At 41.0% G+C, this 20225-nt stretch overlaps 1 protein-coding gene across 1 annotated transcript in view; it reads left to right on the top strand.

Moving 5' to 3' along the window:
• Positions 1–3672: 3672 nt before the first annotated feature.
• sntb1 (syntrophin, basic 1) overlaps positions 3673–20225 on the top strand; it is a 39072-nt gene continuing 22519 nt past the window's right edge. Inside the window, exons 1-2 of the mRNA XM_051407857.1 lie at positions 3673–4504; positions 15512–15755. Coding sequence (XP_051263817.1) covers positions 3958–4504; positions 15512–15755 — 791 coding nt within the window. The 5' untranslated portion in view covers positions 3673–3957. The remainder of the gene's footprint in view (positions 4505–15511; positions 15756–20225) is intronic.

Genomic DNA, 20225 nt, shown 5'->3' with positions numbered 1-20225 from the left:
CAGCTTAGTTAGTTTTGTGTGTCAAAGTGCAGTTAACTGCTTAAATTAATTAAGTGAATTAAACTCAAACACTAAAAGGAAATCCATCTCTGAACCAAGTCAGCTTGTGTGAAAAGATTTGTAAAGTCTTCACTCTTAAAGGGTTAACTTGAAAGGGGTATTTGAGTGTGTCTGCCACTGAAATGAATCACTCAACAAATATTTTATCTTCTGCAAAACAGTTTAGCTTCTATGTTTACCTTCAAGATAGAAGTATGAATGTTTCTAACCTGCACTGTTTAACATTGTTAATATGATCACTTCATTTTTATTGTTGAACATGAGAGCTTACATACTTATTCAGCTAAAAAAACCCTGAACATTTTCACTTGATGAATCAACAATGTTTGATTACTTTGGGTCATGCATTACCTAATAATGGATTATAAAGCTGAAGCTACGTATTGTATTTCAGCCGCTTCTTATTTTACTGCTGCCTGCATGCCCATGATTTCAGATCTTAGAGATTTTGTCCTTTTAATTTTAATGTCAAATACCATTTAACCAATAATACACAACAGAAATGGAAAGTATTTCAAGAAGTCTAATGATGCCAGCAGTAGCTGTAACCAAGCTGCCAAACCAATGGAGGATGAGTGTGATATTTGCTCTGATGTGGAGCTCAAAGTCCTAAATACCAAATTCAGGACTTTGGCTTCTTACTGTGAGACTAGAGTCAAAAATGTCTAAAACATTGTGTAAGTATTGTTAATTATTCCTATGATTATGAGGGGTGAAAGATTGTAGTTGTAAATACTTCCACTAATACATTTTCATTAAATAATTTATTTTATACTTTTGGATACAAAATGAGCCTTACTTTGCACACATTAGGTTTATGGCATTTAAAGCTGCTGAGGCATTATTGCATTAAGTGGGAAAGTATGGCACTGTTGTCAGTCAGCCTGTCATTTGTCTGTCATTCCCTCTCTCTCCTGCAGTAGTCTCCAGTGTTTCCAACCATTCAACACCACCTGACTTCCACACCTATATCTATAAATACACCTGCCCCTTCTGATGTGCTGTTTGTCTTTATTCCATTTTTATACTTGCTAAACCTATATGTTTTACTGAGCAATATCTTATGTTTGCCTTATTCCCTTTTCCTGTAAATGCCTGCTGTCTAAAATCACCTTTAAATCTTGAAAGAACAAATAATATGGTGGAAAGAGGGGAGAAAATCAGGAGAGGAAAGAACATTATGTGAGGGGAAAGTAATAAAGGAGGAGGGATTAAAGATCTGCATTATGTTTTTCTTAAAGCATAACAAAATTGGGTCCCAACATTTTAGTTAACCTTTGCCATATTTTAAGCTTGAATCTCCTTGTAACACAAGTGCACTGCAGTGCTCTTGGGCATGGCACTTACCGCTCCTAATTACTCCAGAAAGCCAGTTTATACACCAACAAACCCTCTGTGTGACTGTGTGTCTGCAGCTGCTCCCTGTTGCAATGGAAAAATAAAGTGCGTAGAGCTGACTGAGGATTAAAAAAAAGATGAATTAACAACCTTTAAATACAATCACCTTTAATAAGACTGCGTTCTCTGTTTGTTTGTTTGTTTTCAAGGTCATTACCACAACAAAGAATGCACATTCCATCTGATAGCTCATTTCCATATAAAAGTAAAAATCAATTGTAGCTCCTATGCCTCATTAAGCCAAAATATTATTAGTATTTCTGTTTCCGTCTCTTTCTCAAAATAAATAAATGAATCCCCTCTTTGGTGCAGTTCAGTAGTAATGAGCCAATGTAGTTTAGAGGGCGGGCAAATGTGGAAGCTTGGCTCCTAGATTGTACAGCCTGAACTATATATATCTGTGATTACATAATTTGATTAATTATGACACATAGACTGAAATATATTAAATAATGACGTCAGATAATGCCCTTAATTCTCATAATATTCACACATATCCTTTAATATAAGTTAAAATATAGAAACACTCTCAATCCTTTAATTTAAATGAATTCTAATAAACTCATAATCATAAACTGACTATACAATCACTAAACAATAGCGCACATAAGCTATTGGTCAGTGTAAGAGAAAAAACATGGGTACTTTTTGCTTTAAATTAGCCTGCAAAGCTTCTAACTCGGCTGTGTACTATTTAGTTTTAACTCATGCAATTTATTTAAATTCACGAATGTTCCATAAAATACATTAACCTGTGCATCTTTATAAAAAAATCAGTAAATGAAAACATTATTGTGCATTTAAATAAATTACAGTTTGTGTCAGTGTTTTCAAATTTGAAGACATTAAGTGTGTTTCTGTTGTGTTAAATATAGAATAGAATAATCTTTATTGTGCTAGTGCAGGAAACGTGTCTCTAAATCACCAATAAAAAAATACCAACACAAAATGAATAAAATAACACAATAAAAACAACACACATCACAAATCATCATCAATATAAGTGCAACATTTCCCAGGTTGAAGGTATTTGAGTGTAGTTTGTTCATTATTTTGGACTCACTTCCTGTGGTTTTACTGTTAAGCCATGAAATCTGAATCCTCACAGACCGGCTAAAATCTATTTTAAAGTGTTGCCAGTAGGTGTCGTGGCTACATCGCTAATAGTTGAGTAGGTTTCCCTCAGCCATTTGTTACTGTATAGGATGCCTTGCTCCAGAGTGACAGCTGTTAAAAGAAAATGCGTATTTATAGATCTAAGTGTTGCTACATCCAAAGAAACTGAAACTTCTATGCACTTCAAGTCCTCATTGAAATCCACAGCAGCTGTTGAGGTATTTTTTCCCCCTAATATCATCATGTCCTGGTGGCTGATTGAAGCTGCCTCATTTGTCTCCATCCTCTCCCGGCATCACTGTCAGTCACTCGCTGGGCTTCAACCCGCGTCACCCCTGTAAAGGTCAAGACACCCAGCGGCTCCAGTCATTATCAGCGGTTGCACCCTCACTTATGTGAACCATCAGGAGCCTGTAGTGATTGACAGGGCATGGGGACATCCTTTGGAATAATAATAATGGAGATGGAGAGCAGCGCCTCAGAGGGGGGTCTTTCCATGTCACAGCCCCATAACAAACCCCTCTCTTTCTTTTTCTGTCTTTGAACCATCAAAACAGGCACAGGCACATTCCTGTACGCGCGTAACCGCTCTCACGTCTGCAACGTGAACGCGCTTAAGTACAACAGAGTTGGACTCCTCACTGGACATTTGAAGACTGGAAACTCAGTTCTTGTCATATTTGAGATGAGGCTATTTATTTAAACATAATTAAAATAGATGCCCAGTCACTTCTTCAGCTCCATGATGGCTCACAGACCCCATTTATGGTTTTATTCACGAAATAATGAATTTCGGTATATTCGAAGGCCGGTATATGAACCAATACCTTACAGACTGTACAGACCTTACAGACTATTACAATCACACACACTGTAAGTTACAGTGTGTGTGATTGTAATATTATCAACGTGACACTAGTGAAATGGATAAATGGATTTGTTTTTGCGCATATGCGTATTTAACTGCATCGCTCTGTCACGTCTCAAACCTTCTGGGGGGAAATGATGGAACAAATTTTGTGCATGCAGGATCTGGGGATGGGATCGGCTGACGGCGGGGGGAGCAAACTCCACCCAGCAGATAGGATCTCGGGCAGGCGGAGCGGAGGGCAGCTTGTGCCGAAAGGGCTCGGGCTGGTTGGTCGGGACGCCTGACAAGTCCCGCAGAACAACTTCAGAGGAGCAAAGTCCAGCCGGAGTGTGAGGGAGGCAGAGTGGAAGTTAGAGTGTGTGTGTGTGTGTGTGTGTGTGTGTGTGTGTGTGTGTGTGTGTGTGTGAGAGAGAGAGAGAGAGAGAGAGAGAGAGAGAGAGAGAGAGAGAGAGAGAGAGAGAGAGAGAGCTGTACACAAAATCACATGTCATTTTAAAAGAAATGCTCCAAAGATGGCGGTGGTAATAGCGACGGGAGTTTCAGGTGCCTCCGGAGTGCAAAAAAGTGGATTTGTGGAGGTTTTGGTGCGGGAGCGGTGGCACAAAGTTTTGGTCAACTTAAACGAGGAAGCGCTCACGTTAAGCTGCGAGGAGAGCAGCGCTAACGACAACGTGAGCGACAGTGTCAACTCTAACGGCGTTACCAACGGATCTTACCTTGATAACAATAACACCAACTCCAACAACGCACCCCAAACTGTGCGCACCGCGTTCACGGACCTCCCGGAGCGAGTGCCCGAGGCGATCGCCAACAGAAAGCGGTGCGTCAAGGTGACCAAGCAGGAGATCGGGGGGCTTGGGATCAGCATCAAGGGAGGGAAGGAGAATAAAATGCCCATCCTCATCAGTAAGATATTCAAGGGACTCGCAGCGGACCAGACCCAGGCTCTGTACGTCGGGGACGCCATCCTGTCTGTGAACGCCATGAACCTGCGGGACGCGACCCACGACGAGGCTGTGCAGGCGCTGAAGCGGGCCGGCAAAGAGGTTGCACTGGAAGGTAGGCAGACTGGACTCTCTGTGTGTGAGAGGATGACAGGAACAAGGGGACCCAAAGGAGAAGGAGAGGATAGGTCAGAGAATCCCTAACTTTTTTCATGCCGCTTGCAACATCACACAAAATAAGATCTTATTGTAGGAAGCCCACACAATGAGTGTTTGTGCTTGTCTTTCAGTGAGGGACTGTACAGTATACCTGTGTGAGATCTCAAGTCAGCCAAGGTCATTCTGTGTTTCCAAGAGGTTTGTGAAATGCTGGTGAATTCCAGCCTAATATAGCCTCACTCAGAGACCCCTAAGGGAACTCTGGACCTTAACATGCATGGGAACCTCATCCTTCAGGGAGGGAAACATTTTGCAGTAGGGCTGAGAGTTTCTCATCCCACATGGCTCCCTATTTCCTAAACTGCTAATGAGCCGTTATATGCATATCATCCAGTAGGTCAGTGGTCCTCAGGACACAGAGTACCACACGGTTTCTATTCTACCTGCCAGTTGATTGCATTCATTCAGCGTCCCAGGCATAAATCACTCCCTGATTAGAGGAACAGAATGAAAAGCAGCAGGGCTCTGAGTGTTGACGTCTTGGGATGAACGCCTCTGCTGTAGGATGTGATTTATTTTCCATTACAGAAAGGAGGTTCTGGTTAATAATGAGAGCTAAGAAAGAAAAGGTGATGGTATTTTTATTGCACTATATTATTCATGTCTCACTTCATCAAATCTGTTTTGTGTCTCATTTACAAAGAGAGCCCTGGCGTCTCACCCAGGGTACAAAACTGAGGAGAAGTTTAACTTATTTTACCCTGCAAATTTATTCAATTTACAGCAGGAGTGGGGAAGACACTACTACTTAATTGTATTTACCTAGTGCAACTTTGCCGTCATGACAAACTTGGTTTATTCTGTAGTTGGGAAACTAGGTGACTGACTGGCTGCTCATAAGGACACTTCAGATTTTTAAGGAAACAGTTATTATGTAACCAGAGGTGTCATGAGAGACTCATGCAAGGTTAAACTTATATTACAAGCAAGGCCACTCAAACAAATCCAGCTCAATTTCCTCAAGCGTCAAACACACACACACACACACACACACACACACACACACACACACACACACACATATGTTTTTTCCCACACACTTACTTTCAACTGGCTCACACAAGCAGTACAGCCAAGTTGGTGTTTTGCAGTAGCCAAAAGTGAAGATGAAAATTAGGCTGATGGCAGGCAGATACCACTCTGAAGGATGGCCATTATTTTACCCCCTTATCCTGCAGACGTGCAAACACACACACACACACACGCACACACACACACACACACGTACGCAGGCGGGCACATATAAACACTCACTCACACACCGGAAAATGTTGCACACGAGTGCCCACTTCTGTTTTTTTTAATTCCCGTTCCTGTGAGGACTCTTGGACCCAAGATAGTAAGAACAAAGTGTCTCTCGCACTCCATCACTCCTGCACACACGCACACACACACATGCAAACACAGTGATGATCCATCCCAGGGGGGCACTGGGGCTATACTGCAGAGGGAAAAGCATGTCCCAGCTGAAAACTTACGAGATAAGAAAGAAGGAGAGGGGGGAATGTAGAGGAGATGGAGAAAGGGGGGAGGGAGGGAGAGAGAGAAGTGGGGAGGGGGTGGAGCTGAAATGTGAATTTAATGGGGAAAGTGCTGAGAGGGAGAGAGATAGAGAGAGACCGACCAGAAGGAGAGCTAACGAGGGAGGCTAAGAGGCTGATATAAAGATGACAGCGAGGGTTAACTTAAGGGTAACGGAGACAGAAGTTTGCCACAACTGCAATTTAGCAGAGATCATTTGCATTTGGTAAAGCAGTGAAAGAGTACAAAGTGACAAAGAGCATTTTCATTGGGTTTCATGGATCTTTGAGGGCGTGAAAGGTGCCTAACACATAACCAAGCATGTAAACTTTAATTTAAAATAATGAGCAGTGATACTTAAAGCATTAAAACGAGCGATACTTTCCCTTCTTTGAGTGTGAAGCCACCGTCTAAGATGAGAGAGAAGAAGACAGCGTTACATGAGGAAAGAGATCAGGAGGAAACATCTGATTCAACTGATAGGAGAGATGTCTGATGGGAGAGGAGTGTGTGGAGTGTGTGCCTGTGTTCAGCGCACTGCATTTTTGTGCATTTTGTGTGAGTGTGTGTATGCAAGAGAGCTTGTACATGCATGTTTGTAATTTGTGTACTTCATTGACAAGCCATCTTGGAAGCTCATTAGGAAGATGGAAAAGAAATTCAGCTAAAATAGGAAGCGACCACTCACTCCTGCCAGATGCAGGCTGGAAGAGGGCAGCAGATTGACCCAGTGGTTAAAAACTGCAACCATGAAGACCACAGTTCAAGCACACACCATGTCAGAGAGCATCCGCTTTGTTAAACTGTCACAGGCTCTCTGTGGCTCAGCATGCAGTCTTATACAAGCTAAAAGTGAATTTCCCCACATCAATTGGGGTTCTTCAACTGTGTCACAAAGCTCCTAGCAACCACATTGTGCAGGTCTAGTGAAGAATTTATTATGGACAATAATGCCTTCAATAACTTACTGCTGGAAAAAATAAATACTATAGTTAGAAGTTTGTATTTGGAGCATTGCCTAATCAGGTCACAAGTTTAATTATCCACTTACAGTAAGTCACAGCAATAAAAAGGCCACACTTTTTTGTTTGTTTGTTTGTTGTGTTTGGAAGATAAGCACCGGTGAAATTAATGCAATTATGATCGCTGGATTTAATTTATTCGGAGAATATTCCTTTTATTATTTACACCTTTTTAAAACTGTGATGTGTCAAAATGTGCTGGCTGAAAAGGGCCTGATGTTCAGGTGTGTGGAGGAGAGAAAGCACGCAAAGATTTGAACTTGAGTTTTCTTGTTTCGTTCTTCACACAAATATTTTATTTATTTTTTTTGTGTGTAAAACCGAGCGAGACAGACTGTCCACAAGATGTGAAACCCTTTATCTGCCAGTGGTAACTTCCGTGGTGCAGCAATGAGAGGACTTTTCAATCACACAAGGATAACTGCTTTTAAAGTTCAGTATGTTTTGTTTTCCTCCTACTGTTTTCATTTTGTTGTTGTTTTATGCAATGGAGATTGCAAACTCAATCCAACCATGGGGATTTTAAGTTTATTTTTCCCTCAGCATAACGAGCAATTTGGTTAAGATTAAAAGAGATCAGAACCATTCCTTCGGAGATTGTGTAGTTCAGTTCGCGTGTGTTAATTTAAAAAATGTAATAGTCTAACATGTAATTGCCAGATAGAGATATAGATGTTGACCTCACACAAGGAAAGGTCACATTATTTATTTAGACCATAATTTGTGTATTATGCTTACTGTACCTGTGTCATCATTCATTTAGTGGAATGTAATCTGAACAAAGCGTTCCCAAGGTTGTCTTGTTGCTAAGGGGATAAATTGATTTCTACTGACTTCAGAGTACCACAAGTTGTCTTAGTAACCAGTGCTGTTGAGAATACATAATATTTTTGAACATTTTCTTATTTATTTTTACAGTAGCCTGTAATGTTGTAGATACATGTATGGCTGTGGCTTAGAGGCAGAGCGGGTCGTACCCTAATCGGAAGGTTTGTGGTTTAATCCCCGGCTCTTCCTGTCACATGTGTGTGACAGTGTGTGAATGTGTGTGAATGTGTTAGTTTCCGTTCGATGGGCTTTGTCATCGCTGTGTGAATGTGTGTGAAAAGACGAATGTGTCACGTAGTGTAAAAGCGCTTTGAGTCGGAAGGCGCTATACAAGTACAGGTCCGTTTACCATTACCATGTATTGGCACAAGTCAAACCCAACCCTAGATTTGATGAAATTGACAATTTATCAGCATTTTTTTTTGTTCGTCCTAGGTTTCAGGCGGATGTAGACAAAAGCAGGCTCCTCGTTTCTAGCTAGCAACTGTTGATATTACTGGCTGAAATTACAGTTTTACTAGCTGTGGCTAGCTAGCTTATTATGTTAATGTTAACTCTATGCGTAGGTTGAAACCGCCGTCTCCGGCTGACTTTTTGTTACCAGCTGTCTTGTTGTAAAACGAGAACCCTGTAAAAGGGATCTTTTGCACATGATGGATACATTTGTGGCATCGTGCTAAAAGACAGAGGCTAAAGCTACATGTTCCAAGCAAAATGTTAGCATCTTCATCAGCTAAGGATCTACTGTAAATGTAGTTCGCTAATGAAAGCTCCTTGGCCTACGCTGGATAAGGTTAATACTACTGTAGGCACTAACCTAGTTAGCTGAACATGCTAATATTTTGTAGTTTACATTGGAGCAGACAAACACATCAATTCCTTACACTTTTGCTTTTGTGTTTTTGGCTTTAAAAAAAGCTAGCTGAAAGAGGCACAACCCTTTAAACTTTTAAATGCTGAGCAGTGCTTTTTCTACAAGCCCATCTCATACGGAGAAATCCAAAGCTACGGTTGCTAAGCTACGATACGATTAGACAGTCACTGTTCGCATGAGGTGTTTAGCTAACAGTGATTTGACGTCAGCTTCAGGACCCTATATTTAAGTAATGGAGATATTTTTGGTCGTAATGGATTGATATGATGGGAAATGGTCGGGGAAAAACACTCCAGGATGAAACTAGCAGTAGTTATACTCTTAAGAGAAATACACCAGGTGTGTTTCAGTGCAGGCACACAGCTTCAATCAGTATTTGTAAGTGTCAAGCCAAGTTCAAATAAGCCTATACATGAAAGCGGGAGAAATTAAGAACTAAAAGTCAGAACACAATAAAGAACATCTGCCACACTTCAGCAGGCAGGAAATGAGTCAGTGTCCTATAAGCTCTCCTGTTGATCCCTTAACAAGCTGTACCTGTCACCACCTGACATCTGGATGGGCTTATGTTAGTAATATAGTGCATTGTTTGTGTGTGTGTGTGTGTGTGTGTGTGTGTGTGTCTACTTATGGTTGCATGTGTGTGTGTCTACTTATGGTTGCATGTGTGTCATCAAATTTAGTCATGAGCCGTCTACTGTAGTCTAGACTGATGCTATGTGAGTGTGAGTGTGAGTGTGTGTGTGTGTGTGTGTGTGTGTGTGTGTGTGTGTGTGTGTGTGTGTGTGTGTGTGTGTGTGAGAGAGAGAGAGAGGCAGAGAGAGAGTCGATGTGTCTACCAGCTGACTGTTTATGTCATTAGAGAAACTATCATCTCCTCCGCTTGTGGAGTCTGACTCAGAGCGGATGATGGTGATGATGATAATAACAACAATTGTGGCGTTGCAGTAGTGATTGTTGTGTCGGAGACAATAGATTGAATCATTCATTCCTCTCCTCTGTGAATGGTTACACAGCCAAAACAAAAGCAGAAAGCGAGAGCTAAAGCTCGTCTGTTTCTTGTTGAGTTTGTTTGAAAAAGACAAAAAACTCCTCCCTTCCAGGTGTAATCATTGTGTTTTTGCACATTTTGTTTGTTTTTTTCCTATTTTCTTCTGGGATAGTCATCAAATAATGTGAGCTCTTCTTCCATGGTTATAATACAGTACTTCACTTAAATGCTTAAGTTGGGAATTAAAAAAAACATTTAACAGGGTGACCAAATATGACCCATAATAAGTATGTTAGACAGTTACTTCTCTTCACTTCACTTCACTGACTTCTGCTGAATCTGTGACGCAGTATGAGACTGTATATGAGTCAACTGTCGACTGTTCAGACTTTCTGTGGTTATGGTTTTGAGTAGGTATAGAAGTTTATATTGCCATTTATGGAAATAATGGAACATGTGACCCTCCTCTGGTTTTTTTTTTCTGGTCTTTCTCTTCTTTCACTTTAAGCAGAGTAAGTTACTGTATGCTAACATCCTTTTTACAATAGTTGGCTCTGCATATTTTTGTTCATTCCAACCATTCATTTTCTTCCTCTTATCCGGTTTGTCACTTTTGGATGATTCCCAGGATGATGCTTGCATGCACCCACGGATTGAAAGGTACATATAGAACCTTTTAAAAAAGAAAGTGTCTTTGAGCTCTTCTTTCGTATGGAAACAACACATGGAAACATATTTCACACCTCTCATTCTCTATGTTTTGGAAGTGGAAGTTATGAGCTTGCAGAGAGTTAGTAACTGTTTGACATCAAGGTTGAAGTTCAGTGTCAATGAGTAATTTTACCTACTCTTCTTCTATGAAAAGGACCTCCGTCTTAGTTTCTGTTCATTGTTCAGTTAAGGCAATATTTGAACTTTTTGGGCTATTGGTCCAAGGTTGATTTGTAGAGGCCTTTCGTGCTGCGGTAGAATTCAGCTACCTGCTCTGTGCCTACAAGGAAATGCCTTAATTCTGCAACCAGAGGTTCTCTTTCCAGCTTCTACCAATGTTACACCTTCTACTTTCTCTCCCACAGGCTTAATGAAAGGAGGTTTCTTTTTTCCTTTGGTACATTTTTTTTCACCAAATAAAAATCCCTATTTAAGGCATATGGTAGAAAGTGCAGTGACTTCAGACCTCATTAAATACTGATAAGGACAATTAAGTAAAAAAGACACAATGAGACAGATATAGTAATTACACCTGATGTTATAGAGTGGAGAGTGTGTGTATGTGTATGTGTAAAAAAGGGGTTGGTGCTGCGCAAACACACATGCTGAGGAATGCGACTGAACAAGTGTGTGTGTGTGTGTGTGTGTGTGTGTGTGTGTGTATTCATTGTGAATGTGTGTGGTAGACACAACTAAAATACGTGGACTGCTCTGACACTTACCTCAATTGAATTGCCTCGTTTGCAAAATGTATAAGTGAGTGAATGGGGTTGAGTACAGTTTAAAATATCATCAGTGGAAGTGAATGTCACTTTCAGTGGTGAGTTGGACAGCTGGTCTTTGGTACATTGCCATTCAGACATCTGCATCATGACTATTACAACAGCAAGCTACTGTTTCTAAATCAAGTGGAGAGTGGGAGTCACGATGAAAAAGATTTAGTTGTGTCTGTATGTGAATCTCACTTTGTCTCAAGCATGAGGCGGGAAAATGGAAACTAAAATCAGACGGATGGGGGAGGGCAGCCCCTCATTTGGATCTTTTGGTTTGATTTATGTAACAGCAAACCAACTTGAATGAAGGCTGAAGTAGCACAAGCACTATCCTCTCCAAGTTCTTATCGTGCTATTGAGGTTGTTGTGTAGAGTTGGCCCTGTAATGGAATAGAAACATGACCCAAGGGAATGCACACACATTTACACACTTCCAGTGTAATGATCACATGGACTCCACCCCATTTATTTTCCCCTTCACTGGAAACACTTACAGCCCTATTTCTGGGCACAGTAACGCTGGTCAATGAGTTTACATTTCCTCCCTCCAAAATGTCTTTGTAAATGTTAACTGAAGACAAATCACCCACTAAATATTATGTTTGTAGCTGTATTTGATTAGTATTCAATTTAGCTTATTCAGAATGTCACTGTAAATTTATAACCCAAGACTTGAGAAGGTAGACACCTAAAATGAGCTGTTCGGCCACGTAATTGAAGTGTCATTTGAAATTCATTGTGTTCAAAGTAAAATTCCCACATGTTTGTCCTGATTAGGATGGCAACTGGTGAAAATATTACCAAAGACATTCAATTTACAGTAGAGAAACTCACATTTTAGACCTTGAAGCCAGAGAGTTTGGGGTGTTTTTTGCTTGATAAATGACTTAAACACCTGATCAGTTACAGAAATAGTTATCAGTTAAATTGTTATCAATACATTCATTGTATCTGTCCTACTTTCCATTCAGTTTTTTCCATTTTTTTTAGTGAAGCCTTGTAAAGTCTAAAGCCAGATTTATGTTTGATGCAAGATGTTTATGGGAGTCTTGGGGAGTCGTAGGTTTTGATTTATAATTCAGCTTCAGGTTTCTCCGGTTGATATCACCCCTGCAACACTAGACGGACAGATCATTAACTTTGTGCTACTGAATGACAGTGGGATAGTCCATCTTGTTTGAACTATTCCATGCAGTCGATGCAATCATATTGTTTCAGAAGGTTTGCAGTGGAGGTGGCTTTGCTCCGTCACTACGTGGTAACCCCTTAACACATAACTATAAATGAAGCTTAACAAATCTTCAAAGTTCTATATAATAATTCAAGCAGAATAATATGGTTCACTAATAATGTTGTGAAGTTGCTGCTGTTTACAACTATCATGAAATTTGATCACAGGAATCTAATAAAATGGCAGAAAATGCTTACTAGTGCATGTCTTTGTGTGTCAGTCAGATCCAAAGAATGGCAGCAATGCTGGATTAACATTGGCACATACACAAACACTCATTTTGTGGACCTAAGGTATTTCCTTCTGTTCCTTTACATCTTCATCATGTTTGCAGCAGATGAGGCGGACAGTGTGTGTTAGTGTGTGTATCTTTGTACTTGCATAAGTCTATCTCCACTCTCTATATTTAAATCCAAGTGTGCCTTTGTGTCACTTTAGTCTGATAAATATAGGACTCCTAGCAAACCAAAGCAGACAAGGTTGTCATCATCCATGTGCAGCAGAATCTTTTCAGTCCATGAAAATCATTTGTGCTGTAGCTTGTTATGATGCATTTTAAGAAATAGATCAGCCATTTTTCAGTCCCTTAATCTGATCCGACTGTGTGGGTTATTCTGCTGTGCAGTTCACGTCGTCACCGTAGGTCCATTGAGGACACCCTCACATCACCCCCGTCTCCTCCTCTGTGTTAAGTGTCAGCCTGTCATCTCTCCTCTACAGGTTGGCGGTTAGGCTTGTTACACAGTCTCATCGGGGTCTATGGTACTTCTCCCAAGAATAGTTCATATGCTGGATTACAAATGCCACCAGCCATATGCCAATTATATGCGGCTCGTACAGTGGGATATGCCAATTAAACATTCAGTGTATACCAAGGATTCAGAACATTCAGGACATAGAGAGAGTACTGAGCACCCACTTTATCTCTGCCTCTCTATTTCTGTCTTTCACTGAAACACATGTCCTGTCTTCAGTTTTCTTCTTCTCAAACCTAAAAAACATGAGGAATTTAAAATAGTTATCAAGCCTCAAGTGATTCAGAGTTTGACATTTACAGGTAAAGCTTTCTGTTTCCTGTCCTATTGGAACATTTTTGAAGCTTTAGGGGGAAAAGTTCACTGTTTTTCGGGACCATAACTCTCTTCCTACTGCGTACCTAGCAGCAGAGACAAGGTGTGAATCATCAGCGCAGTTTCCAGCACGAATGCTTACATTCGAAGAAAGGTGAATACCTGAGTCTGTTTTGGCTATTGGCATTTTGACATTTGGTGTTATCATTTCAAATTGACAGCAGAGAGGGCCAACTGTGCCAGCTCATTGTGATAGGAAGACAGAAGGTAATCATTTGATCAACCGAGCGCCCTGCTGTTTGTGCAACAATGCACATTATTTTAATATGTAGGTCTACTTTAAAGGAAATCCATGCCATCCATTACAGCCAACACAGAGTACATAAAAAAGCAATGCAGCGGCTGTATCTAATCAGAAAATTGGATTCCTACAATATAAGCAATAATATTTTAACAACTTTTTACAGAAGTCTTGTTGAAAGTGTTTTAACTTTTAATATATGTATATGGTATGGGCACCTGGAGGCTAAGGACATAAACAGACTGCAAAATCACAAACACGGCCAGTAAGATTATTGGCAAACAGCAGAAACAACTGGGATATAAATACGAAATGCAGGTGAAACAGAAAGCCAGACAAGTTGTGTCTGATCCCGTTCGTCCCCTTTTTAACAAATTCATAAAATTGCCCTCTGGAAGACGCCATATAGCCGCTGCAGCAACCAAGAACATTTACAAAAAGTCTTTCATACCAAATGCAATAACTTTGCTCAATTCATAAACACGTCTCACACTGGAGCTGTATCCATTATTGTTGTCTGTACCATGCATGTTGTGTTATTTATTATTGTTGGATTGTGATTTACAACAATGAGTTTTAACCAACCTGTGAAACCAATGGCAAATTTCTATATTTCTGGACAATAAAGGTTTTTATCATTCTTATCTCATGCAAACCTGAACCAGTGGAGCATTGGATGATAGTTATTGAACAGACTGACTCTTAAAACAAAAATATCATACTGACAAGCTTCCAGACTACCCACACGTCTTTGAGGGCCTTGGTGCCAGAGTTGAAGCATCATTAATGCCCAGAGATATTGCTGAGAATTTCCTATCTGCTGCCCCATGACAATCTGTAGTACTTACCAAATGTCTCAGTGGTACCATAATTACATTGTTTTTATTTCTGCTGTGTATATAGAGATCTGTGGTATCCCCACATCCTTCCTGCGTTGTGAATATGAACTACCTTCAAAAGAGCAAACGTTTTTAGACAGTAAGGTGCTAATTGCTCCTGGAATGCAAGCCTGAAATAGGGGTTCAATATCAAGTGATGGCTACAAGGTCAAACATACAGTAGATTCTACTCAGATTATGATTGGCCTCTGTGTTAAATGTTGTTAAAACAATGCTATTGCCAAGAGACGTCAGTGTTTATTGCAGCTGGCCCTGATGCAGTTTAAATTCTGTAAATGTGATTTTTTTTTTTTGTGTAACTATGAATACATAATTAAGCATATATTTTTCCTTGTTTTCACGAAATGGTAATCCATTCATTAAGCATTTAATAAAACAAGGCTTACTGCATACTGTTTGGTGTAAATATAACGCATTGATTTGCAGTTATTAACATTATGAAATGATTCAGTAATCTGTGTGTGTGTTGCTCACACAAATATTAGACCAGAAACTGCAGCAGGAATTTACTGAGTGAAAGATGTTATATAGCTATAATTAAGAAAGGCTTTATACTTTTGCTAAGTGATGTGTTCAATCAGAAGTATCTCTAGAACATTTAAATCTCACAAATGTCCCAGGTTAACCTTCTTCATCGTATCTTACTGTATACTGGAAATCTCTCTCTTCCTTTTCTGCCCAGTGAAGTACATGCGCGAGGCCACACCGTACGTCAAAAAGGGCTCTCCTGTGTCAGAGATCAGCTGGGAAACCCCCCCTCCGGAGTCTCCCCGTCTCAGCAGCACTCCCATCACCTTCTCCTCCCAATCTGACCCTCCGAGCCCTGCTGCCCAGCCCTCCCTGTCCCTGCAGGGTGACAGGAGGTGCATACCACTAAAGATGTGCTATGTAACCCGAGCCATGACCACACCAGACCCTGAGAACAGGTAGGTCTCACATACACATACACACACCATAAAAAATGTTTCCTCATTCTTGAGCAGAAGGCAGTTCTCTGTACAAGCTGCCGTCTACTTCAGTCTCTCTTAAACATTACCTGCTCCTCTGGTGCTTGTTGCTTTTCATTCACAGACTAATGACTAGTTCAGCGGTTCCCAACCTTTTTTCATATTAGACCTCTTTTTCTGTCCTTTACTAAAATGACGACCCCTGCATCACATATTTTATGGATATTTCATATTATATTCAAAACTGAACAATTAACCCAAATAATGAAGTCAGTAAATACAAGAAGTTTGAGTTTAATGAGTGAATTGGATGAATTTTGGCCAGATTGTTTCTTGTTTGGGGAACTTTTTATACAATTCTCTGTCTTTAACAAACATGTTTACTTACTAGGCTTGTTCTATTGTTCTATTAGACAATTTACATTTACTTTTCTTCACAGGGGTGAATCAGATGCTTCAATATAGGCCTACTGTTTTTTTACGTTTTCTAGTACGTCTGAAAATCAAGAAGGCCTTGCAACGCCCTATGAAGCTTTGGCTTAGTTTTTAAAGATTAAGGAACAAAGAGGCATGGGGCTGAGTGCCACAGACAGAGTTGGGAAGTATTGAGAGACGGACTAAAAAATTGTCAACAGGAAAAAATATAGAATATTGTCTATCCTTAAAAGACCAGTGTGTAGGATTTAGTGGCATCTTGCAGTGAAGTTGCAGATTGCAACCAATTTGCCTTCCAAGCATGTAAAAGAAACTATGGGAGCCACAAAGGCCCTATCTAGAGCCAGTGTTTGATTTGTCCGTTCTGGGCTACTGTTGAAACATGGTGGACAATTTTGTACCAATATGTCCAAAAAATGTCTTCTTCTTAAATGAAAAATTATGCACAACATCAGCATTATCAGTTCATATAGCCTTACACACAAAAGTAAAACAATGTAAGTTAAGTACCCTGTCATTATGAAAAGAGTCCACTGGATGTACTGTATGTGGCAGTGAAAAAAGTGTGTCACAGAGTGTAGTGGCGGACTCTAGCCGACAGCTCGAACTAGCGCGCAGGCTTTTGCTCAGTATTGTCACTGACAAATTGTCCAAAGTTCAACTTTGAAACAACCAAAAGATGGTTACCTTAATTAACCAAAGGTTATCCAATTCTACTCTGATCCTCAACTCAACATAGAGACTTCTTCAGCCCTTTTCTGCTACCATGAAGGGATTACCCAGTAGTGTTTTCAGACTTTTTTTTTTTTAAGGTCGTTTTCAGTTTTTCTTTGAGACAGACGTTTGAAGTAGCACACAGATGACACTCAGTCAGCGGGGGGTGATCTGTTAAGAGGTGTTGTCAAGTTAATTGGTTGGTAATATGACAATGGCCCAATCAAACAGCATGGGGGCAAAAAGCGATTTACTTTTTTTTGGTGTCACAGTCTGTTAATGTGTGCTCCAGTTGTCTCTCTCTCTGTTTCTCTCTCACCATATTGTTTCACATTGCTTTTTTTTCGTTGTCGCTCTCCTGTCTTGTATTTTTCACTTGTTCTCACTTGTTTGTGTTTTTCTTCCCCTTTTATCTTCTCGCTGTCCTCTCCCTTTCTTTTCTTTCATGATCTCTCTGTGTTCCCAGCTTTCTCTGTTGTCTGCTTCTTTATGTCTGAATCAATTATCTCCTTCTATCTCCATCCTCCCTACCTCCCATTATTGTCGTTCTCTTGATTTATGTTTTTTCTCTCACTACAGTTTCAGTGTTATTCTATCATTCTGCCCCTACATCCATGTGTGTCCCCTCTGTATATATATACTTTCAGAAGTGTGTGATAATTGAACCTTACTAAACTTCAATGCTTCAGACGATGGAGGCCCCATCAAAGACAAGTAGTAATACTGATCAGTGACTTCAAAGTTCATCTGTCTGAATAGATGTTGTTAAGCGCCTCAACGCTGGAACTTTAAAATGTAAATGCTAACGCACACAAACAATGAGTACAACCAACTGAAAATAAAAAATAAGAACATCATCCATGGACAGAACAGATGGTTCTCTGTTGGCTGGCTCTCCTGTATGATGAAACTGTTATAGCCCACAAAATAATAAAAAAAAATAACAAGCACATTATTCTTGACAGAGGGAAATGTAGTTGTCACATTTCCTTGCTGGGAATCTGTCCAGTTATTGACAGAGATTGTGTCTATGAGTCATTCTCTGGACTTTGCCTGTGGCAGTATGAACACCACCATCATTGAAAATCTGAGGTCATGTTCACACTGCATACTGTCATCGGATCATAAGAAAACATCTTTTTGCCCCAGCTACTGAGTTACACTGCTGTGGACTCCAATGTGGTCCAACTCCACAATTTGCAGCAGAAGGTTTGAAAATCAAGCAATCAAGGAAATGTGTTTACTAGAAATAAAGCGTGAGTCACAAAATGTCAAACACTTTTTTTTATGTTAAATTTTTACTAACTTAAAGACAGGATATCAAGATAAGGTAATTAAGCAAGACCCACCTTAAGGCCCTCATCAGATTAGATTAGACTAGATTAGATTCAACTTTATTGTCATTGTACAAGTACAGGTATAAGGCAACGAAATGCAGTTAGCCTCTAACCAGAAGTGCAAAGCAGTAAAGTGCAGAGTAATGTGCATATGTACAAAAATGTGTAAAAAAGTAATAATAATATTATAGATATATATATGAATATACTGGCAGGATATTTACATTATGAACAGTTTTAACATTATGAGCGGAGTTAGGTGAATACACTAAGATATATACGGCAATTAAGTTAAGATATTTACAGTATGAGATAGACATTATATATAGACAGCTAGATATGATTACACCATAGGTAGTTATGAATACAGGAGTTCAGGGGGAAGGGGGGTCTCCTCGATGCAGAGTTTAGCAGGCTGACAGCTGATGGGGGGGAAAAGCTGTTCCTGAGCCTGCTAGTTCGGGAATGGAGAGACCTGTAGCGCCTCCCAGAGGGGAGGGGGGCAAACAGTTTGTGACCTGGGTGGGAGGTGTCCCTAGCAATGCCACGCACCTTCCGCAGACATCGCTTGCTCTGGAGAGCCTCAGTGGCGGGGAGAGGTGAGCCGGTGGTTCGCTGGGCAGTCCGAGGCAGAGCAGTTTTTATACCAGACTGTGATGCAGTTGATAAGAATGCTCTCGATGGTGCAGTGGTAGAAGTTCACCAGAATCTGAGGAGACAGATGGGCCTTCTTGAGTCTCATCAAGAACAAGAGATGCTGGTGAGCCTTCTTGATCAGGGTTGAGGTGTTCAGGGTCCAAGAGAGGTCCTCGGAGATGTGGACACCCAGAAACTTGAAGTTGGAGACACGCCCAACCTCGGTTCTGTTGATACGGATGGGGGAGTATGTGTCGCCATTGGTTTTTCTGAAGTCCACAATGATCTCTTTGGTCTTCTTAGAGTTGATGGCCAGGTTGTTGTTGGTGCCAGGTGCTGGACCTCCTCCCTGTCATCTGACTCATTGTTGTCAGTGATGAGGCCAATCACTGTTGTGTCGTCCACAAACTTGATGATGGTGTTGGAACCATGTACATGTGTGCAGTTGTGGGTGAAGAGGGAGTATAGAAAGGGGCTCAGCACACAGCCCTGTGGGACGCCAGTGTTCAGGGTTAGGGTTGAGAAGGTGTGGTTGTCTAACCGAACAGATTGGGGTCTGTTGGTTAGAAAGTCCAGTATCCAGTTGCAGAGGGAGGTGTTGATGCTAAGGTTGCTAAGTTTGGTGATCAGACCGGAGGGGCGCTATAGAGATGGCGTCTTCTGTACTCCTGTTCTGGCAGTAGGAGAATTGGAGGGGGTCCAGTGTGGGTTGTAGGCTGGTTTTGAGATAAGCCAGGACCAGCCTCTCGAAGCACTTCATGATGGTAGGGGTGAGTGCAACAGGGCGGAAGTCATTGAGGCTTGATGCAATTGAGTGTTGGGCACCGGCACGATGGATGTGGTTTTGAAGCACGTAGGAACAACTGTTTGGGCCAGTGATAGGTTGAAGATGTCTTTCAGGACCTCAGTCAGCTGTCCAGCACAGGCCCTGAGCACACGTCCAGGGATGCCATCAGGACCAGCAGCCTTACATGCATTAGTCCTGCTCAGAGCAGCACACACGGTGGTGGAAAATGTGAGGGGTTGATGGTCTGCAGGGAGCACAGCCTTGATCGCTACCTCCTGGTTCTCCCTGTCAAAGCGAGCATCGAAGTTATTGAGCTCATCTGACAAGGAGGCGTCACCGGTTGGTGTGGTTATGTTGGTCGGTTTGTAGTCTATAATGGCCTGAATGCCTTGCCACATGCGTCGGGGGTTGGAGTTATTGTTGAAATGCTCCTCTATCCTTAGCTTGTGGCTGTGCTTGGCCTTCCTGATGCCCTTCTTCAGGTTAGCCCTGGATGTACTGTAAGCTTGCGCATCGCTTGATCTAAAAGCGGTGTCGCGT

This window comes from Dicentrarchus labrax, unplaced genomic scaffold, assembly GCF_905237075.1.
Source record: "Dicentrarchus labrax unplaced genomic scaffold, dlabrax2021, whole genome shotgun sequence".
Lineage (NCBI taxonomy): Eukaryota > Metazoa > Chordata > Actinopteri > Moronidae > Dicentrarchus > Dicentrarchus labrax.
The sequence above is the reverse complement of the archived record's forward strand: the minus strand, read 5'-3'. Positions and strand labels throughout refer to the sequence as shown.